Source organism: Kogia breviceps, chromosome 10, assembly GCF_026419965.1.
Source record: "Kogia breviceps isolate mKogBre1 chromosome 10, mKogBre1 haplotype 1, whole genome shotgun sequence".
Lineage (NCBI taxonomy): Eukaryota > Metazoa > Chordata > Mammalia > Artiodactyla > Physeteridae > Kogia > Kogia breviceps.
The window spans coordinates 54,556,813-54,574,467 of NC_081319.1; the positions used below are offsets into that span (position 1 = coordinate 54,556,813).

The 17,655-nt window shown below is 39.6% G+C and overlaps 1 protein-coding gene across 2 annotated transcripts in view; it reads left to right on the plus strand.

Annotated features, from left to right (window-relative positions):
- GADL1 (glutamate decarboxylase like 1) overlaps positions 1 to 17,655 on the plus strand; it is a 262,602-nt gene that overhangs the window by 131,684 nt on the left and 113,263 nt on the right. For both annotated transcript variants that reach the window (XM_067043127.1, XM_059077372.2), the window contains exons 9-11: positions 4,225 to 4,341; positions 10,423 to 10,487; positions 10,762 to 10,843. In XM_067043127.1, the coding sequence (XP_066899228.1) occupies positions 4,225 to 4,341; positions 10,423 to 10,487; positions 10,762 to 10,843 (264 nt within the window). The remainder of the gene's footprint in view (positions 1 to 4,224; positions 4,342 to 10,422; positions 10,488 to 10,761; positions 10,844 to 17,655) is intronic.

Here is a 17,655-nt window from a genome sequence, read left to right on the forward strand (position 1 = left end):
GACATCTGCTTTTTGGGTGTGGCATTGTCTTGGTGCCAGCCATCTTGCTTCTTGACCCAAAAGCCTACTGGATTAGGTGCAGCCACTTCACTGCTTCCCTCCCATCTTCCCGCAGCCCCCATGCCAGTGGAGCTTCGGACTGTTCTCCCACCACTTGCCAATAGACGGCAACAACATTGGGTGTGACAGCTGAAAAATTAAAAGACCAGCTTTTGAGCTGGGATATAAGTTTATCTCTCCTCAGAGGGCTTCACACTTTAGGAAAGATGGGTTCTTTTATTTTTACTTTTTAAGAGTTAATATTATATTTCTTTTATTTCACTCTTCATATTTTTAAAAATTTTTCATGAAATTCAACTTGTTTAGAGCATGCTAGATCACTGTATTTGGTGTGAAATTCTGTACTTCAAAGTTCTGCCTTTATTGCAGATGTATTGGCTTCCGGTGTGTGTCCTTAGCACTATATTTTTAAAAACATTCCATTGACAAGTGGATTTGACAGTTGTCTGGTGGTACAGGTTATCAGATTTCTTTATCTCTTGGGTAAAATTCTGTATTGCAACCTGTTTATTCTACTGTGAACTACAGATATCACCTTCTAGTTTTATCTATTTTTTAAAATCTAGTTTTATCTTTTTCTACAGAAGTTCCTATCAAAAAGAACTTTATGTTATTAATGCTTATTGGTGGGGAACACCCACCAACACCCCTTCCTCCTTCCTTCCTTTCCTTCCTCTCTTTCTCTTTCCTTCCTCCCTCCCTCCTTTCTTTCTTTTTCTTTCTTTCTTTCTTTCTTTCTTTCTTTCTTTCTTTCTTTCTTTCTTTCTTTCTTTCTTTCTTTCTTTCTTTCTTTCTTTCTTCCTTATTTTAAACTTTTCATTATGGAAAATTGTAAATAAATGTAAAACTAATATAATGAGATTCCATATACCAGTCATGCAACTTTCACAATCATTAGCTTATGCTTGCATCCCCTCCCAGTACCTCTAGATCAGTTTGAAGTGTATCCTACACATTATATCATTTGATCTATAAATAGTTCAGTATATCTGTAAAAGATACGTACTCTCTCTTTAAGAAAAACCCATAACGCAATTATAAGAAACAATAAGTTCTTAATATTATCCAGTATTCACTCTGATTAAATTTTCTCCCATTGCCTTTTTAAAAGAATAGCTGGTGGTCTGAATGAGTCGTCATACAAAGTCCATGTGTGGCATTTGGTTGATTTATCACATAAATCTTTTCTAACCTACAGTCTCCCCTCCTTTTTTCCCCTGCAACCGATCTGTTGGAGTAACCAAGTCCTTTGTCCTGTAGCGTTTTCACATTATGGATTTTGTTGATTCCATCAAGAATTTGAGACTCTAAGTGCTCCCCTCCCCTGTACCTCCCCATCTGTTTTCTATATTTCCTGTAATTTGGCTGTTAGATACTGAGACTTGGGGAGATTCAGGTTGGAATTTTTACCAGGAAGACTTCATGGGTGGCATTTTGCCCTTCAATCAGGAGACGTCTTGGGCCTCCTTTTGTTATCAGTCCATCTATCACAGAACTCTGCATCAGCCTCTCACCTCATGGATTTTGCTGCCATTTGTCATCATTGTCTAGACCTGTTATTTCATTAGTGATGTTCTAATTCATTCTCTTATTCCTTCTTCATTTAGTGGCAGCCCTACTACCCTAAATATTTTTGTTTCTTCATCCACATTTGGTTTCCCTAAGGAAACATTTTGGACAAGCAAGACAGAATCAATATTTTATTCTTTTCCCTCATTTACCAATTTTCAGAATAGTGAGTGAGTTGCCAAGCATCCTGAAAGATAGCCAAACTTTTTTTTTCTTTTTAAAGTGTCACGAAGAACTCATCTTCTAACATATTGGATGGATTTTACTCTCACGGCAGTCATTATTATTTTCATTGTTCAAATTTCTGTTTGTTTTGACAATGAAAGTCCATAAAAGTGACATATCCTGAAGTTGAGAACTTGAAAGGGAAGTTTTTAAAAAGTAAAAATTGCTTTAGGCACATTTGAAAGTAGGGCAACAGGGTTAGAGTTGGCATGCCTCCTCAGTTTTCTCTCAAGTCAGTTAAAACTTGAGCTTGGATTCACTAAGGCCAAATCTTGCATCCATTCTGAGACTTTAATACCTGATGACTAGTTTCTTTTTCTCAGTAGCTTCAGACCTACTTTTTGTTGTGGTTTGTTTGTTTCAAGCTTTTAACTCATATTGTTACAGATGTAGGAAATAGTTATCAACTTTTATTTTTTTGCTGCTGGGATTCAACTCCCTGGCCAACCACGATCCATTAAAAATCTGTTGAGCAGTGACCTTTACCTTGATGCCATTACAAAGATGGTAAAAACCACAGAAGCATCAGAAGTTCTAAAGTGCTTATAAAAAGATAAAACTAGTATAAACACTGAATAATTGGAAGTATTTTTATGTATGAGTATTTGAAATGACAAACTTTCTTAGAGAATACAACTCATTGACAACACACAATCAATACTGTTTCCACTGACTTTTCCCATTAATAGTGTGAGATATGAGAAAGGGAAAAAAAAAAAACCTGGAAAGTTAAATCCAGATTATGAAAGTTGAATTTCTGGGACTTATATTTATAGCTAGATTAAAAAGGTGAGGAAAACTCATTAATGGTCTGTAATAGCTAGCATAGATATTTTCTCACAATTGTCAGGATGTCATAGACTTTATAAGGAAAGCTCAACCATTAAAGACACCTTCAGTGGTTTTAGTAAATTACTTTTTCTGTTGCTTTTACTGATGGATGTAAATCTGGTCACGTTTCATTTAGGTCATGGGCATGATAAAGACATAATCTGTTGGTAGTTGATTACAGGGAAGAAGTCCCAAAGCCTGTGGTCCCAGGGGCTCTGTCACCTACTGGCCCTGCTCTAGGAGGCTTGGTGGAATGTATTCCATGTGTCACAGCCATCTCCCCACGTGGCAGATGGATGCATTGTGTACCATCAATTTGATTCCTGTGCATCTCAGCCTAGAGATGTGGACCAAGCATTCTTGCTCTGCCCCGCTTTCCATCGAGAAATAACTTCTTTCTGTCAAAGGTCAGCTAAATTGGAATGAATCTGGTACAAGCCGAACACCCATGACATTAAACGGGACATTAAAATATGTTATAAGAACAAGTGTATTTCATGATAAAACTGAGGGAAAAATGACTCCATCCTAAAATGACTTTAACTCTTTATCTGCAAGTAAGTATTCTTGTCACTGACTTCTTGTGCTCTAGATTCAGGATTCTGCTTGCTCTCCTGACCCCCACCTTTGTCTGCAAATTTTCCCCTCATGGCACTTCCAAAGAGAGCAACACACCTCTGCCAACACGTTGGGATGGATCTATCTGGAAACAACCTCGTGTACTGTCTTCTACATGGCTGCCATAAAATCCCTCATGGGACCAGGGTGCCTGGCTCGCTTGGCTGGAATCACCATTCATCTCTGCACTTGTTCCCACATTCTCCCTTTCCTCCTATTTCTCATGGGTACCTGCTCTCTCCACAAGACGCAGCCATGGACTGGATGAGGAGGGAAAATTATGGCAGAAAGACGCAGGTTCTCTTTTCCAGCACATTCTAATGACTTTCTCTGTGGCAGCACCCGTTTGGGGGAGTGTATCCCAGTGAGGTTACCGTATCCCCTCTGACGCCAAATTTGTACCTGATTACATCCCTTGCCTTGTAGCTGCACTTACTTTACCAGGTGACAAGCAGACAGGCCTGAATGGCCTGCCCCTGGAGCTGGCTGTTTGTCTTCCAGTCCTGTTCCTTCTTATTTTGGAGGTGTTAGGGAGGCCCTGATGAGTCTCCCTGGGAAGGAGTTAGGAGTCACACAGGATGCCAGTTTGCTGTGGAGGTTGAGTTTATTCACTTCTATCTGGAAAACCTAGAGAACAGAAAAGACTAATAAAGAAAGTGAGAGTAAAGAGAATAAGGATGCATGTGGAGTTGGGACAAAGGATACTATTGTCATGGCATTTTCTGTTTCTTTAACCTATTTATAGTGACTAGAGGCCATGTGATGGAGAAGTGTAAACAACACTCACTCAATGAATGTTTATCTCCAAAGAAACCAGATAAATGTCTGGGTGTATAACCCTTGTGTTTCCCAATCTACTGCAGCACAGATTTAATGGTGATGATGATTCTTATAATTCTCACGTGTGGGTCCTTCTCACAGGACGCAGCTCCATTCCTTGTCTGTGCCACATCTGGTACCACGGTACTGGGGGCCTTTGATCCTCTGGATGAGATAGCGGATGTCTGCGAGAGGCATGGCCTCTGGCTCCACGTGGATGTAAGTTCATCTGGGTGTGCATATCTGTTAAACTTTCTAGCCTTTTTGCAGCTTTGGTGGGAAGTGTTTCGTATGCTCAGTAACTAAATGTGAGGTCCGCAGCTAGTTGTATTTAAATGTATATTTCTAATTAGGGGAAATAAATGTGTTGTTTCCTGTTAGGTAATAAAGAAGAAGATCCTGCATTGATGCGCATTTTGTCTTAGTTTTCCAGATTTCCTCTTCTGTCCTGAATCATTTCTTTGGTCCCTTGGATCTACTGTCACTGAGGCCACACGGTGTGGGGGACACATTTCCTACTGTGCAGTCAAGAGGCTGGTTTTGGATTCGAATCTGCCTCTTCTTCATTGTGACCCCAGCTGTTTGGGTTTTGGTTTCATCTGTAAAAAGGGAAATGACTGACGTTGTCAATAAAGGATCTTCTAGCTCTAACATTCTGTGCTTCCAATCAGCTGGAACATGCAAAAGGCTGCATGACTTCATTGCATGCCATAACTAAAACAGGTTTTATCTGGATCTATCATAGATAACTATTGGAGAGGGATTGGGATAACTTATTTTCTTAACAATTTTCTAACTTAAAGGGTTGGCCTTTTTTTTTTTCTAATTAGTTTTGTAGGCCCTGGGGTTGTTCATAATAATTATGGTCCTAAATTAAAAGTAACTCTTAAAATCCTACTTATTTAGGGTAAAAAAGTTGAATTCAGCCAGTTATGAATGCTTGTTGAGCATTTTGGTTTTCTTTGTGTGTGTGTGAAAACAGCAGTTAATTCGTTTGATTCAACCCCATAGAAAGAACTGTTGAACCTGCAGTTGAGAGGAACTTTCCTCCAGTAAGTGAGTGGTTCGTGTCCTCCTTATCAGAAAAAGAAAGGCCAATATTTTTGACTTACTGAACATTAGGTAACTGAGCATTTATTTGGGGGATATGCCTGTACATAATTTTATAGTTTGGATGATTTTATGCTTTCAAGGTAAAGTTTCTATGATATAATATCAAAAGATTTTTCAGCAACTCAAAGCTTTCATTAAATGTATGCTAATATTTGGTAAAAGCAGAAGTAGTAATATAAAGCTCACTAGAGTTATAGGCTTGATTAGTAAGCCAATGGCAATACATCAGGTAGATTATTTGTGACTTCTTTTTTTGTGTGTGATTTTTTTTTTTTTTTTTTTTTTTTGCGGTACGCGGGCCTCTCACTGTTGTGGCCTCTCCCGTTGTGGAGCACAGGCTCCGGACGCGCAGGCTCAGCGGCCATGGCTCACGGGCCCAGCCGCTCTGCGGCATGTGGGATCTTCCCAGACCGGGGCACGAACCCGTGTCCTCTGCATTGGCAGGCGAACTCGCAACCACTGCGCCACCAGGGAAGCCCCTGTGACTTCTTTAAATGGGATTATAGTGTCTGTATCTGTTCACATTTCAACTTATATCTTATTGATTTTTATGGACTTAGAAGCATAATAATACAGTATGTCCTGAATGATAATATGAAGTGAGTACTTTTGTGACTGTGGAAATAGGGGCAAAATCAAATATATGAGCAGTTATACTTAAAAATTCTACTCTCATAAAAGAAACATCAAATATAGATTATATGGTTTATGTAAAACAGAGTAACTACAGCAGTTTCCCAATTGGGAATGATATTAAGAGATTCATGGGGCTTAGAAAGAATTGTGATTTATAAGATGTTAATGAAAACCTCTCTAGATTTTCTAAAAATCATAGGTTGAATTTTTGAAGAAAACACTTTTATAAGGGAATATTTAAGCCACGCAAATTGTTCTCTTTCATATAATAAGCTTCAAGTTGAATGTCTGTAGTATTAGATAAATTTGACAACTGTTTATATGACTTATTAAAGAAATTAGCTCTAACATTGAGACAGTACTCACTCATCCTCTAATATTGCAGACATCATTCTGTTGATAAAATTTTATGCAGGAGCATATAACTTCTCTTGAAGAAACTTCATATACCAAGGGTAGTTTATTAATTTTACAGATAAAAAATTAGTAAAATTACAGTGATTTCTTTGGCCTGTTTGAATTTTTTTTTTTTTTTTTTTTGGCTGCATTGGGTCTTCATTGCTGCACACCAGCTTTCTCTAGTTGCAGTGGGCGGGGGCTACTCTTTCTTGTGGTGTGCGGGCTTCTCATTGCAGTGGCTTCTTGTCACAGAGCACGGGCTCTAGGTGCATGGGCTTCAGTAGTTGTGGCATGCAGGCTCAGTAGTTGTGGCGCACGGGCTTAGTTGCTCCACGGCGTGTGGGATCTTCCTGGAACAGGGCTCGAACCCCTCTCCCCTACATTGGCAGGCGGATTCTTAACCACTGCGGTACCAGGGAAGTCCTGAAATTTTCTGAAGGGTATTTTAAAGATCCTTTAAAATATTAAAAACTGGCATTTACTTGATTTCTTTTTAAAAATGTAATTAGAATTGCTTGGTCGTCTGTGTTTTCCATAAAACCAGGTTGCCTGGCATATATACTATATCTTATTATTTCTAAGATACACATATTTTGTTTACATTTTTAATATACTTAATTGGTATGTTGATGTCATTTTTTTTTCCTTCTTAGCAATCCACAAAAAAATGGTACTCTTACCGCTGATAGTGTCTGAAATTTGGTTAATTACAATGTATTTTTAAACAGCAGAATAAGAAAAACTTCAGTTGTGTTAGAATATTTTGCCTCCAGGATTATTCTGTATCTGCGAGAGTCAATGTTATCCCAGCCTCTGCCTGAGACCAGGATTTCAGGGCTGGTCCAGCTCTTCTCTGAAGCACAGGCTGCGGCCACTGCAAAACCTCACCCTCCCAGCAACACTTCCTACGGTGTGTCACCCACACTCCATCCCAAGTCCCGGGGGAGGTGACAAACACTGTATTTAAAATCATGGGCTTTAGGGACTGCCATCTCTACATTCCACCCTGCCTCCACTTCCCTTTCAAGAATGGCTCTACAATTAAATTATTAACTAATTACTTGAAGAGAAAAATGTAGTAAAATGGTACTCATGGTGTCTGGCTCATAGCTCAATAATGACATCCGTTGGTTCGATGTTGTTGCGAGCTCTGGAGTGAGGGGGTTATGGAGTGAAGCCAATACAAGTAGGGCACTGGCATCAGGCACGTCGTTTTTCCCCTTTCAGCTCTTTTGAGGAATACTTTTGTGGATGAGCTGCTTCTAACCCTGCCTACCACCCTGTAAACCAGTGAACTAATGCCTTGAAAGAGTTCATGTGATTTTAAAACTTCAATCCAGCTCACTAAGATTGGCAGAATATTGTCTACTTTTTGAGGAGGAAGAAGAGGCAGCGGCCAGTGCAGGAGGCACCAGGGAGGGCGGGTGGAAAGAGTGAGAGTGAATGGGTGTGGCTGAGCTTTACTGATTAATCCTTCCGCTAGTCGCCACTGGTAGGTTCTCAATGCAGTTGGGGGTTAAAAAGATTGAGAAAAGCAGGCAACTTAGAGTTTAAGGATACAAGAGAAGTAAAAGAACCTAATATGTAAGTCATCTTCATGTTCCTGAGGGTCAAGTTCTCAAACCCCAGGTCTGGGGAGCCTCAGTTAGCAGGTTCAGATCACATTTTCCCAGAGGCTGAGGGCAGCTGCCTCCATAGCTCAGCTTTGGTCACACATGGTCCATCATGAACTCTGGTGGGACAGAGAGGGCAGCAGCAAGGGGACTTGACTGACAATCCTGATCATCAGTCCTTTATCTGGGCATCTTTGGAACTCACCTGCACACCACCTTCATCCCACAAACTTTTGGGAACCCTATGGGGTCACTGGAGAGTCTAGTCCCTGGAAACATGGCTGGAACTAAGGTGAGGCAAGTGAGGTTCCTAGGGTTCATTGGACAGGTAAGTATTGTGAGCAAAGGAGAGGGGAGTTGAGAGTAAGGAGAGGAAACAAAATCCCACTGTCAGTAAGTCTGGAGGGGAGGGAGGAAGAATCAATGTGAGAAATAAGAAAGTCAGCTTGGTATTTGAAAATTTAAGGAGGGATTCACTCCCAGGGCCATGCAAGAGTCCAACTCTGCGAGTGAGCTTAAGGGTGCACCCTGGGTGACTCGCTCACTTGCCCCTGGGCCCAGCCCTGAATGAGAGAGCTGTTCTTTTTTTTTTTTTTCCCCGGTACGTGGGCCTCTCACTGTTGTGGCCTCTCCCGTTGTGGAGCACAGGCTCCGGACGCACAGGCTCAGCGGCCATGGCTCACGGGCCCAGCCGCTCCGTGGCATGTGGGATCCTCCCGGACTGGGGCACGAACCCGTGTCCCCTGCATCGGCAGGTGGATTCTCAACCACTGCGCCACCAGGGAAGCCCGAGAGAGCTGTTCTTAAGGCCACTCTTTATTGTCCACCATTGGGCTCAGCTTTTTAATACTCTGAGGATCATGGAGACCTCTCATTTACTTCCTCCTTCACATCCATGGTGCACACAGTCTTGCCATTTCTTTCTGCATGATATTGGGCTCTTCCTTACCTTTTATTTGGAGTTATTATTTCAGTGTTTTATTTACTGTTGTATTTCTAGCACTTATATCAGTGTCAGTCTATTTAGATATGTAATAAATATTTCTTGAATTAAATTATTATACTCACTAGAGTCATATTAGAATGCTCAAGGTCAAAGTTTGGGGCATAAAATTTTTAGAAAGATCTTTTTTTTAAGTTTCAATATAGTTTATTTACAATGTGTTAGTTTCAGGTGTACAGCAAAGTGATTCAGTTATACATACATATTATATAAATATATATTCTTTGCAGATTCTTTTCCATTATAAGTTATTACAAAATATTGAGTATAGTTTCCTGTGCTATACAGTAGGTCCTTGTCGCTTACCTGTTTTATATATAGTAGTGTGTATCTGCTAATCTCAACAACCTAACATGTCCTTCCCCTCCTTTCCCCTTTGGTAACCATAAGTTTGTCTTCTATATCTGTGAGTCTATTTGTTTTTTTATGTAAGTTCATTTGTATCATTTTTTTTCTGATTCCACATATTAAGTGGTATAATATGATATTTGTCTTTCTCTGTCTGAGTTACTTCACTTAGTATGATCATCTCTAGGTCCATCCATGTTGCTGCAAATGGCATTATTTCGTTCTTTTTTATGGCTGAGTAATATTCCATTGTATTGTGTTAGCCAAAAAGTTCGAACTTCTTGGCCAGCTCAATATATATGAACCACATCTTCTTTATCCATTCATCTGTCGATGGATATTTAGGTTTCTTCCATGTCTTGGCTATTGTAAATAGCGATGCAGTGAACGTTGGGGTACATGTTCATTGGGGTTGCCTTTTAAAATTCTGCTAGGCAACTCCCCTCCTCCCTCAATTCTCCATGCTGGGTTCTACCATCAGGCCAATTGGTCACCTTCCCTAAGATATGATGTTAGTGTAATAAAAGAATGGGCTTTTGTCTCTCAGACCTGATTTTTATTACCTATGAGACCTTGGAAAATTTATAACCTCCAAACCTTAGTTTTTCTATTAAAAAATTGACATGATGATAACTCTGTTCTCAGTACAACGTTGTGCAATTTAAATAACCGTGGAGAGCTTTCAACATCTCCCATGCTGGTCCCCTCATATTCCCTCACAACAAGTCTGCTCGATTTCAAGTACCAAACTGACTTTCTTATTTCTCAAATTGATTCTTCCTGCCTCTCCTCCAGACTTATTGACTATGGGATTTCCTTTCCTGAACCCATGTCTCATGATCAGCCCTTGTACATCGCGTATGGTAGAATGTCAACACTGAAGGACTATTGTCTATTTTAGATTCTAAGATTTGAGAGGATATGGACTGTGTCTTTTACACTTCTCTTTGTCCACAGGCAACTCAATGAGTACTATACCAATTTCTTTATAGTGTGGGAATTTAACTTCTAAGCGTCAGTGGGGGACCATCTATTGTGATGAGGTTCTGATCGCCTGGATAGAGTCAGTGATCAAAATGTCCTAGAGTCCACATTGGTTAACATCGACTTAAAGCATCAAATGACAACTGGCTGGTAAACAAGTACCATTGAAATAACATCATTTTGGTTATATAAATATCTCAACAGGCTTCCTGGGGTGGCTCAGCCTTGATGTCAAGGAAGCACCGCAAGCTTCTGCACGGCATCCACAGGTAAATGTAGCTTCCCCAGTCACAGTGCCTTTTATTTAGGCAAGGGACTCTTTTTGGCCTTTGCCCAATTAAGCGACATTTTGAAAACAGGCAAAAAACTAAGAAATTGTTTTGGTTTAAAAAAAATCCCCAACTCCTTAAACCGCTCACACAAGGAATCCTTTGGAGCACTAACTTGGATGTGAATACTGAATGTACCAGCATTCTTCCCACCAGTAGAAACTAATTGAGTCTCCCCTCCCTACCCTGTTTTTTTCTTTGTTTAACGTAACAGGGCTGATTCTGTGGCATGGAATCCACACAAGATGCTGATGGCTGGGATTCAGTGCTGTGCTTTCCTTGTAAAAGACAAATCTGTGAGTTTTCCTCTTATGGCCTTCATCAGGCAAGGAGGGGGGTAGATTACCCTACTTGCAGAGGACCCGTTTTTGCTTGTATTTTATACCTTGGGCCAGAGGTAGATGACGGTCTTTGGTAAATGTTGATGGAATCAAAAGGAAAGTTGAATAGACCCAGATAAAAGAAACAAGTCTTCTGCTCAGGTAATGTTGTGTATTTGATTTAGGTATTATATAATCTCATTACTTACAGCAAAATGGTCTCTCTCGCCCTCATTTGGATTATATTTTTAGACTCAGTTTTAAACATTGCCAAGATATTTTTTTCCCCTTGATTAAGTCCAGGATTTAAGTTATCTTGAAACTTCTCCTCCCTGAGAAAGGAGAGCAGATGTGTGTCATACCTTAAATTGAATGCTTAATATGCTTAGCTGGGGCTTAACAGCCCCTTTATATGGGAAGACTGTGGTTCAGGGCTGATCATCAAACCCTGATTTATTAGGGGATTGCCTATCTCAAGTGGTTGGTACTTAGCTGCTGTTGGAACACTGGGGAGAGCTGGAAACTAGTCTGGATTGCTGTGAGGCAAGCAGGCTGAAGTTCCTCTTGGTTAGAGGTAGAAACTCTATGCTTTCTCTGGGTTAAATAAGGATCCTTGTGGGACGTGGCCCAGACTGGGAAGTGCCACTTCATTCTTAGAAATGCCTCCTTAAGATCTGTGTGCAGCATGTGGGTGATCTTTCTCAGCCATCTGTTTACATTTTTTTCCTTAGGGGACTCCCTTTGCCAATGTTTAAGTCATTTTCTCTTTTTAAGGAATTTTATTTCAAATGACAACCATATTTAAAACCTGAAATCTTGTCTCGTATGTGTGGATGGTTACAACTTTCTTTAAAAAAATTTTGTGATATTTGCATGTTGGTGCCCTTTGTGTTTTGAGATGACCAAACAGGATGTCCATCAGAAACTATGAACAGATTCTGCATCTGTAGATAGAGAGACTCTTGGGAATATGAATCTGTTCCTTCATGTTTTATTAGGTTGGCTACTATGGACTGCATTCAATGCCATTTAACTTTTATTCATTTAAGTTTTTCAATAGTAGAGTGACTGCATGTTATAACTGAAAGGTGGTTAAAAATTACTATATCATTTATGAACCAAAGAACATATTCAACTTGCCCACAGTTACATATATAGGACATGAAAGAGTTAGGAGTAAACCCAGGTTTTCCTGTGGTCTAGATATAAGAACAAAAACATGCCAAGCATCCTTTATGTGCCAGACATTTTACATCTGCTTTCTCCCTAATTGGATCATCTGAATGACATCCTTATCTGTTAGTGTGATGCTCTCAGGAGTGGAAAATTTAGACCCCAAATTTTATGACTATTCTTTTAAATAACTTTCTAGCTTTTATAAGTTTTTCTTGTTGAATGATATTTGGAGTGATTTAGCTAAGAATTGATTTACATTCATGTCCTTGAGGCAATTTAAAATTTTCTGGATCATCTAACACTATATAACAGTGGTTAAAATAATTTTTTTGAAGAATTCATTCCTGGACCTCAATGCAGACTATAGCACCCATGTCTGCTCACATGGCAGGAATTAACAGATTAGGAAAATTGCATTCATGGTGCAAAGAAAGGAGCACTTTCAAAAGTTGCGTTTTTTTGATGAACGACTGTTTTCAAATTACCTGGAATGCAGAATTGAACCATGAGGTATGAGATATGACCATCGGCTTAAGTTCTGTGTCGGCAGTTTTCTGTCCCTTTTGTCCCTATTTTCTGCCTCTGTTGTTTTCTTTCGTACTTTCATTCATTCTACCACTGCCAACTGACTCCTACATAGGCTGGGCGCAGTACTGATGCCGGGCTTAGAAACAGACACATTCCCCATAGTCAAAGAGCTTATAATCTCACAAAGGAGATAGTGAACAAAGTGTGCATATTGAATTGTTTGATTACTATTTTGGTAAGTGCTCTGAAGAGCATGTTGGACACTGTTGATTATATATTCACCAGCTGTCCCGACCTCCTTCCTTCTCTCTCCTGATGCTCATCTAACGAGCCCCCCCCTTGCAGCTAAGAGTCACCATATGACACAGATATGGCCACTATGATGAGGGAGAAATGTGAAACAAAGGTTTTAGTTTCTGGTAGAGGTGCTATACCCAAGAGGAGAGCATTCCTTCCCCTTTTCTACCATGAATGCAGAAACATTGTTGTGTCAGACCATGATATAGGGAGCTCTGACAGCCACTTTGTAGCCATAAGGCAATGACCCTAAATTAAAAAGTGAACATGCACAGAATGGCAGAGCATAGTCTTGAATAACAGTTTTGAAATATTGCACTTAGTATGGAAGTGCCCACTTCCAGATTTTTGTGATACATGTGGTAAGTGTCTTTATTGCTAAAACTACTTCTACTGGGTAATCTGTTACTTGAAGCCAAATGCACTCTTACATGAGACAGAGAACAGTGTATTACTCAGACTACAAAGCAGGGACACCTGAGAAGTTCCAGATGGAAGGAGCAGCATGTGCAAAGTCTTTAAGAAAGGAGGGTCCTTTTTTAAATTTTAGGAACTGAAAGAGGTTCATTGTTGCTGAAGTACAGAGAGTAATGCTAAGACCAGCATGAGATGAGACTAAAAGATTAGGCAGTCGATGGATCATGCAGGGTCTTAGAAACCATTTTAATGATTCGGTGTTCAGAACAATGGAAGAATTTTAAAAGCAAGGAGTAATCAGAAAAGATTTTCATTTAAGACAACGAATTGAAAGGGGGCAAAAATGGGTACAAGATGAGAAAAGACCTGCAGTATCCAAACAAGATAATGGTAGGGTATGGAAAAATAGTAATAAAATTCAAGATATATTTTAGCTATCAACTAGACCAGGCTGAATTTCCAGTTATATATGGGACATGAGGAGGAAGCAGGCATCATGATTGACTCCCTGAGTAGTGATACAGCAACTGAGTGAATGGTCCTGTGTAGGGAGATGGAGATTGCTGAAGGAAGAGAAGATTCCACAGGGAAATATCTTGATTTATCATGGGCTATGTTAAATTTGAGACTCCTGTGCGGTATGCAAGTGAAGGTGTCATGTAGGCAGTTGACATATGGATCCAAAGCTAGGAAAAGGGTTCTGGGCTGGAAAAATATATTAGGGGATTGTTGAATACAGATGATGCTTGAGGTCATAAAGTGGAATGGCTTGCCTTGGGAGGAACTTTGTAGTGAAAAGAGGATGGAGATCTTAGGCCTGAAAAACTTCAGAATCTGAGTTTAGAAGAGGAGGAACCAGCAGTGAGAGAGAAAGCTGAGTTGGAACGGCCAGGGAGACAGTAGGAGGACCAGGAAAGGGTGATGCTAATGAAATAGAGAGAAACATATTAGGAGGAGTGTGACTCTGTCTTAGTGTCGAAGCTTGAGTATCACTTCCTTAAGGAGGAGTTTCCTGACTCACCCAAGTAACTGTCATCTCTCCATTATTCCTTCTCAGAGCCCATTCCCTTCCTCTAAAGTGCTCAGCACAATTTGTAATTATGATTTCTCATGTATTAATGTTCCCTCCCTTAGAATGTAAGCTGTATATAGATAGGGGCCATGTCATTATATTCACCACTGTATCCCGTGTGCCTAGCGCATACTCACTGAACGAGGAAAAAATAAAAATCCACTGAAAAAAATGAATGATTGAGTGAATTTAAAATCCTCAGAAATATCTGCTTTCATATCAGCAATAACTAGGAGTTTCCACTTTCTCCCCTACCCCAAATTATTCCTTCTGAGAGCTCTGAGGTAACAATGATTAAAATGATAGTTGATGAGCCTTATTGCCTTAGTCCTAACACAGGCTTGAGTGTGCCTCCAGCAGGCAATTGATGAATAGTGATTTTAATTTGGACTTACTTCTCCAGTTAATGGAAGGGGGTAACTCTAGTTAAAAGAAAGCAAATTACTTAGTGAACATACTTCTGTTAAGGGAAAAACTAATTCCCTAATTGTACCTTCAAAGCCCCAGCATTCATAGTGCTGTTTTCCTGATTGAATAGCTGATGGTGTTTGTTCACATTTTTAATTTCCTGTATCCATAAAGAAGACTGCTTCTGAAACAAAGAGCTGTTGCTCTCCAAGTCATACTATCACTAACACTCTGCATGATAGGGATAAAAAGAAAATCAGGGATTTTAAAAAAATCTGTGATTATAAATAGGTTGACTTGAGATGTAAATGCTGGGTCTACATGGTTGCTTTGGATCAAAGACAATTTTGATGCTTTGATCTAAAATAAAAGGCAATGCATCTAAGAATCAGATGCATAGATGGAGAAAAATCTCAGTATTGGCTTTTTGACTTTTAGTGTTTATTGGAAGAACTATTTAGTTTTAAAAAATCTAACAGATATATGAGAACATGAAAAATGCTGATCAGATGACTTTTTGAGAGTAAATAATTCTTCTCTATTTCTACTTATCATCATCATCCAATATTAACTCACAAGGACTTCCTGTTTAACCTAGCAGCTAGAGATAATGAAAGGGACTTTTTTCTTAGAAAAACTATGTAGATACTAAGGATTTTTTTTATTATGTCCATTTTTATATGTTTATTTCAGAAGTAATTCACCTACATCATAGATCAGAATCAGAAAATTCAGATAGGGAGAAGGATGAAGAAAAAAGATGCCCTTTACAAATATCTGAAGATGCATATTTTCTTAGGCATATTTATATATTTAAGTGTACACATATGTATTTATCTAACATAAAACATATTTTGATTTTAGCATGCTTTTTCTGTTTCACAAAATTGTGAACATTGCTCCATGTCAATATGCATTGTATACGTTTTCCATAGCTGCATGGTGTTCTATCATTCTGATATTTGATAATTAACTAGACTACCTCCTTACCACTGACCGACTAGATTGGTTTTTGTTTGTTTGTTGCGGTACGCGGGCCTCTCACTGTTGTGGCCTCTTCCGTTGCGGAGCACAGGCTCCAGTTGAACAGGCTCAGCGGCCATGGCTCACGGGCCCAGCCGCTCCGCGGCATGGGGGATCTTCCCGGATCGGGGCACGAACCCGTGTCCCCTGCATCGGCAGGCGGATTCTCAACCACTGCGCCACCAGGGAAGCCCGACTAGATTGTTTTGATTTGGGGCTAATATAGATGTGGCTGCCACCTTTGAGGCTAAATCTTTGGGCATATCCTTTATTTTTCCCTTAGAATAAATTCTTAGAAGTCGAAGAGCCATGATCATCTTTCATGATACTTTTTTATACTTGTTTCCTAATTTTCCTTCTAAAAAACTGCTTGCCTTCTCACTAGCAGAGTATGAGTGTGTGTGTGTGTGTGTGTGTGTGTGTGTGTGTGTGTGTGTTAGCTTTTGACATAGCAAGGTTTTTTTAGCTTTGTTGATTTGAAAGGCAAGACATTTGTACACCCATACTAACAGACACGTAACCATTTTCCTTTTCATTTTATCCAGTGATGTACTGTATCTCCTCCTACTCAGGGATCTTCTTTAGCTGGACGTATTGACATTCAATTCTGGGCTACCTAGGTTTCAAATGTGAGGCTTTGGAGATAGACTTGCAATTCTTTCCCTTTCATCTTCAGTCTAGAGGAGGCTCAGGATGGTCCCAGTTTTTCTTTAGAAGAAGTAGCAGGAAGAAGAGGAGCAGGGAGTTCATTCAGTATACATCATTGAAGGTATACTGTGGGCCTGGCACTGCTATGCATGGAGAAAAAATGGAAAAGGAGACTCATACCATCTCCCAGTGTGGTTCCCCAAGAGAAGGTGGGAATTTTTCACTGGGATACCACACCTGAGAAATGTGTTCTGTCTCAGACCCACTTAAATTTCTATAGTGAATGATCATTGATATTGCAAAGGACAACTATTATATGCCATTAAAAAATGTGCAAGAAAATAAAAAAGGGAGAGAACATGGCTTATCAGAGAAACTAGGACGAACTGTGTCTGCTTTTTCAGCTCTCATTTTGCTTCATGGAGTTCCTATGAACGTGCCGTTAGGTGGTTTGAAAATACTGAACAATCTGATCATCAAAAACTTATTTTCTCTCATTACAGAGAACACTCACACTTCCCCTACACACGTACATTATACATTTCTTTGGAATGACAGCCTCCTAGCTAATGGAACAGAAAAGGGGGAAGGTCAGTGTTTAAAACTGATTAGAAAAAAAGAAGCATTTGACTTGAAGGAGAGACATGAGTCTCCTGGGCTTGAGGCTGCCGAAATTATTCTCCAGATCTTGGAGACTTTTGCCTGAGCTCAGAAAATTCTTCAGCTTTTCAGCAAGGTTGAGAATTTCATGACACTGGCAGAGCCCAACAAATTCGTGGTTGGTAAATAGCCCATTTTCTTTTTAATTGCTGGTTTTTTTTAAATTATAATGAAAAAAGTTAATTTTTTCGTGAGGCTTTTGGAAATTTGTGCATATATATATATATATATATGCACATCACATTAAAAAACTTCACATGGTATAGTGTCTGCTCTCCTTCCCCATGAGGTAGAGATAATAATTAATGTTAGAATTGCTTGTGTTCAAAACCCATCATATCTTTCTCCACTGAACAAACCAATAAATTCGGTTTTAGGATTTACTGGGTTCATATTGCAATTGTCATTAATTTTAACAGGGAGATTTGTACTTTGTTTTAGAACCATGCATCATATAGCCTAGTATATTAATTCCTAGGTGAACTGCAGCTCTGAGGGATGTGTTATTGCATGATCATGATTGTACTATCTGATTCCAGTCAATAGTTGCCATCATGTC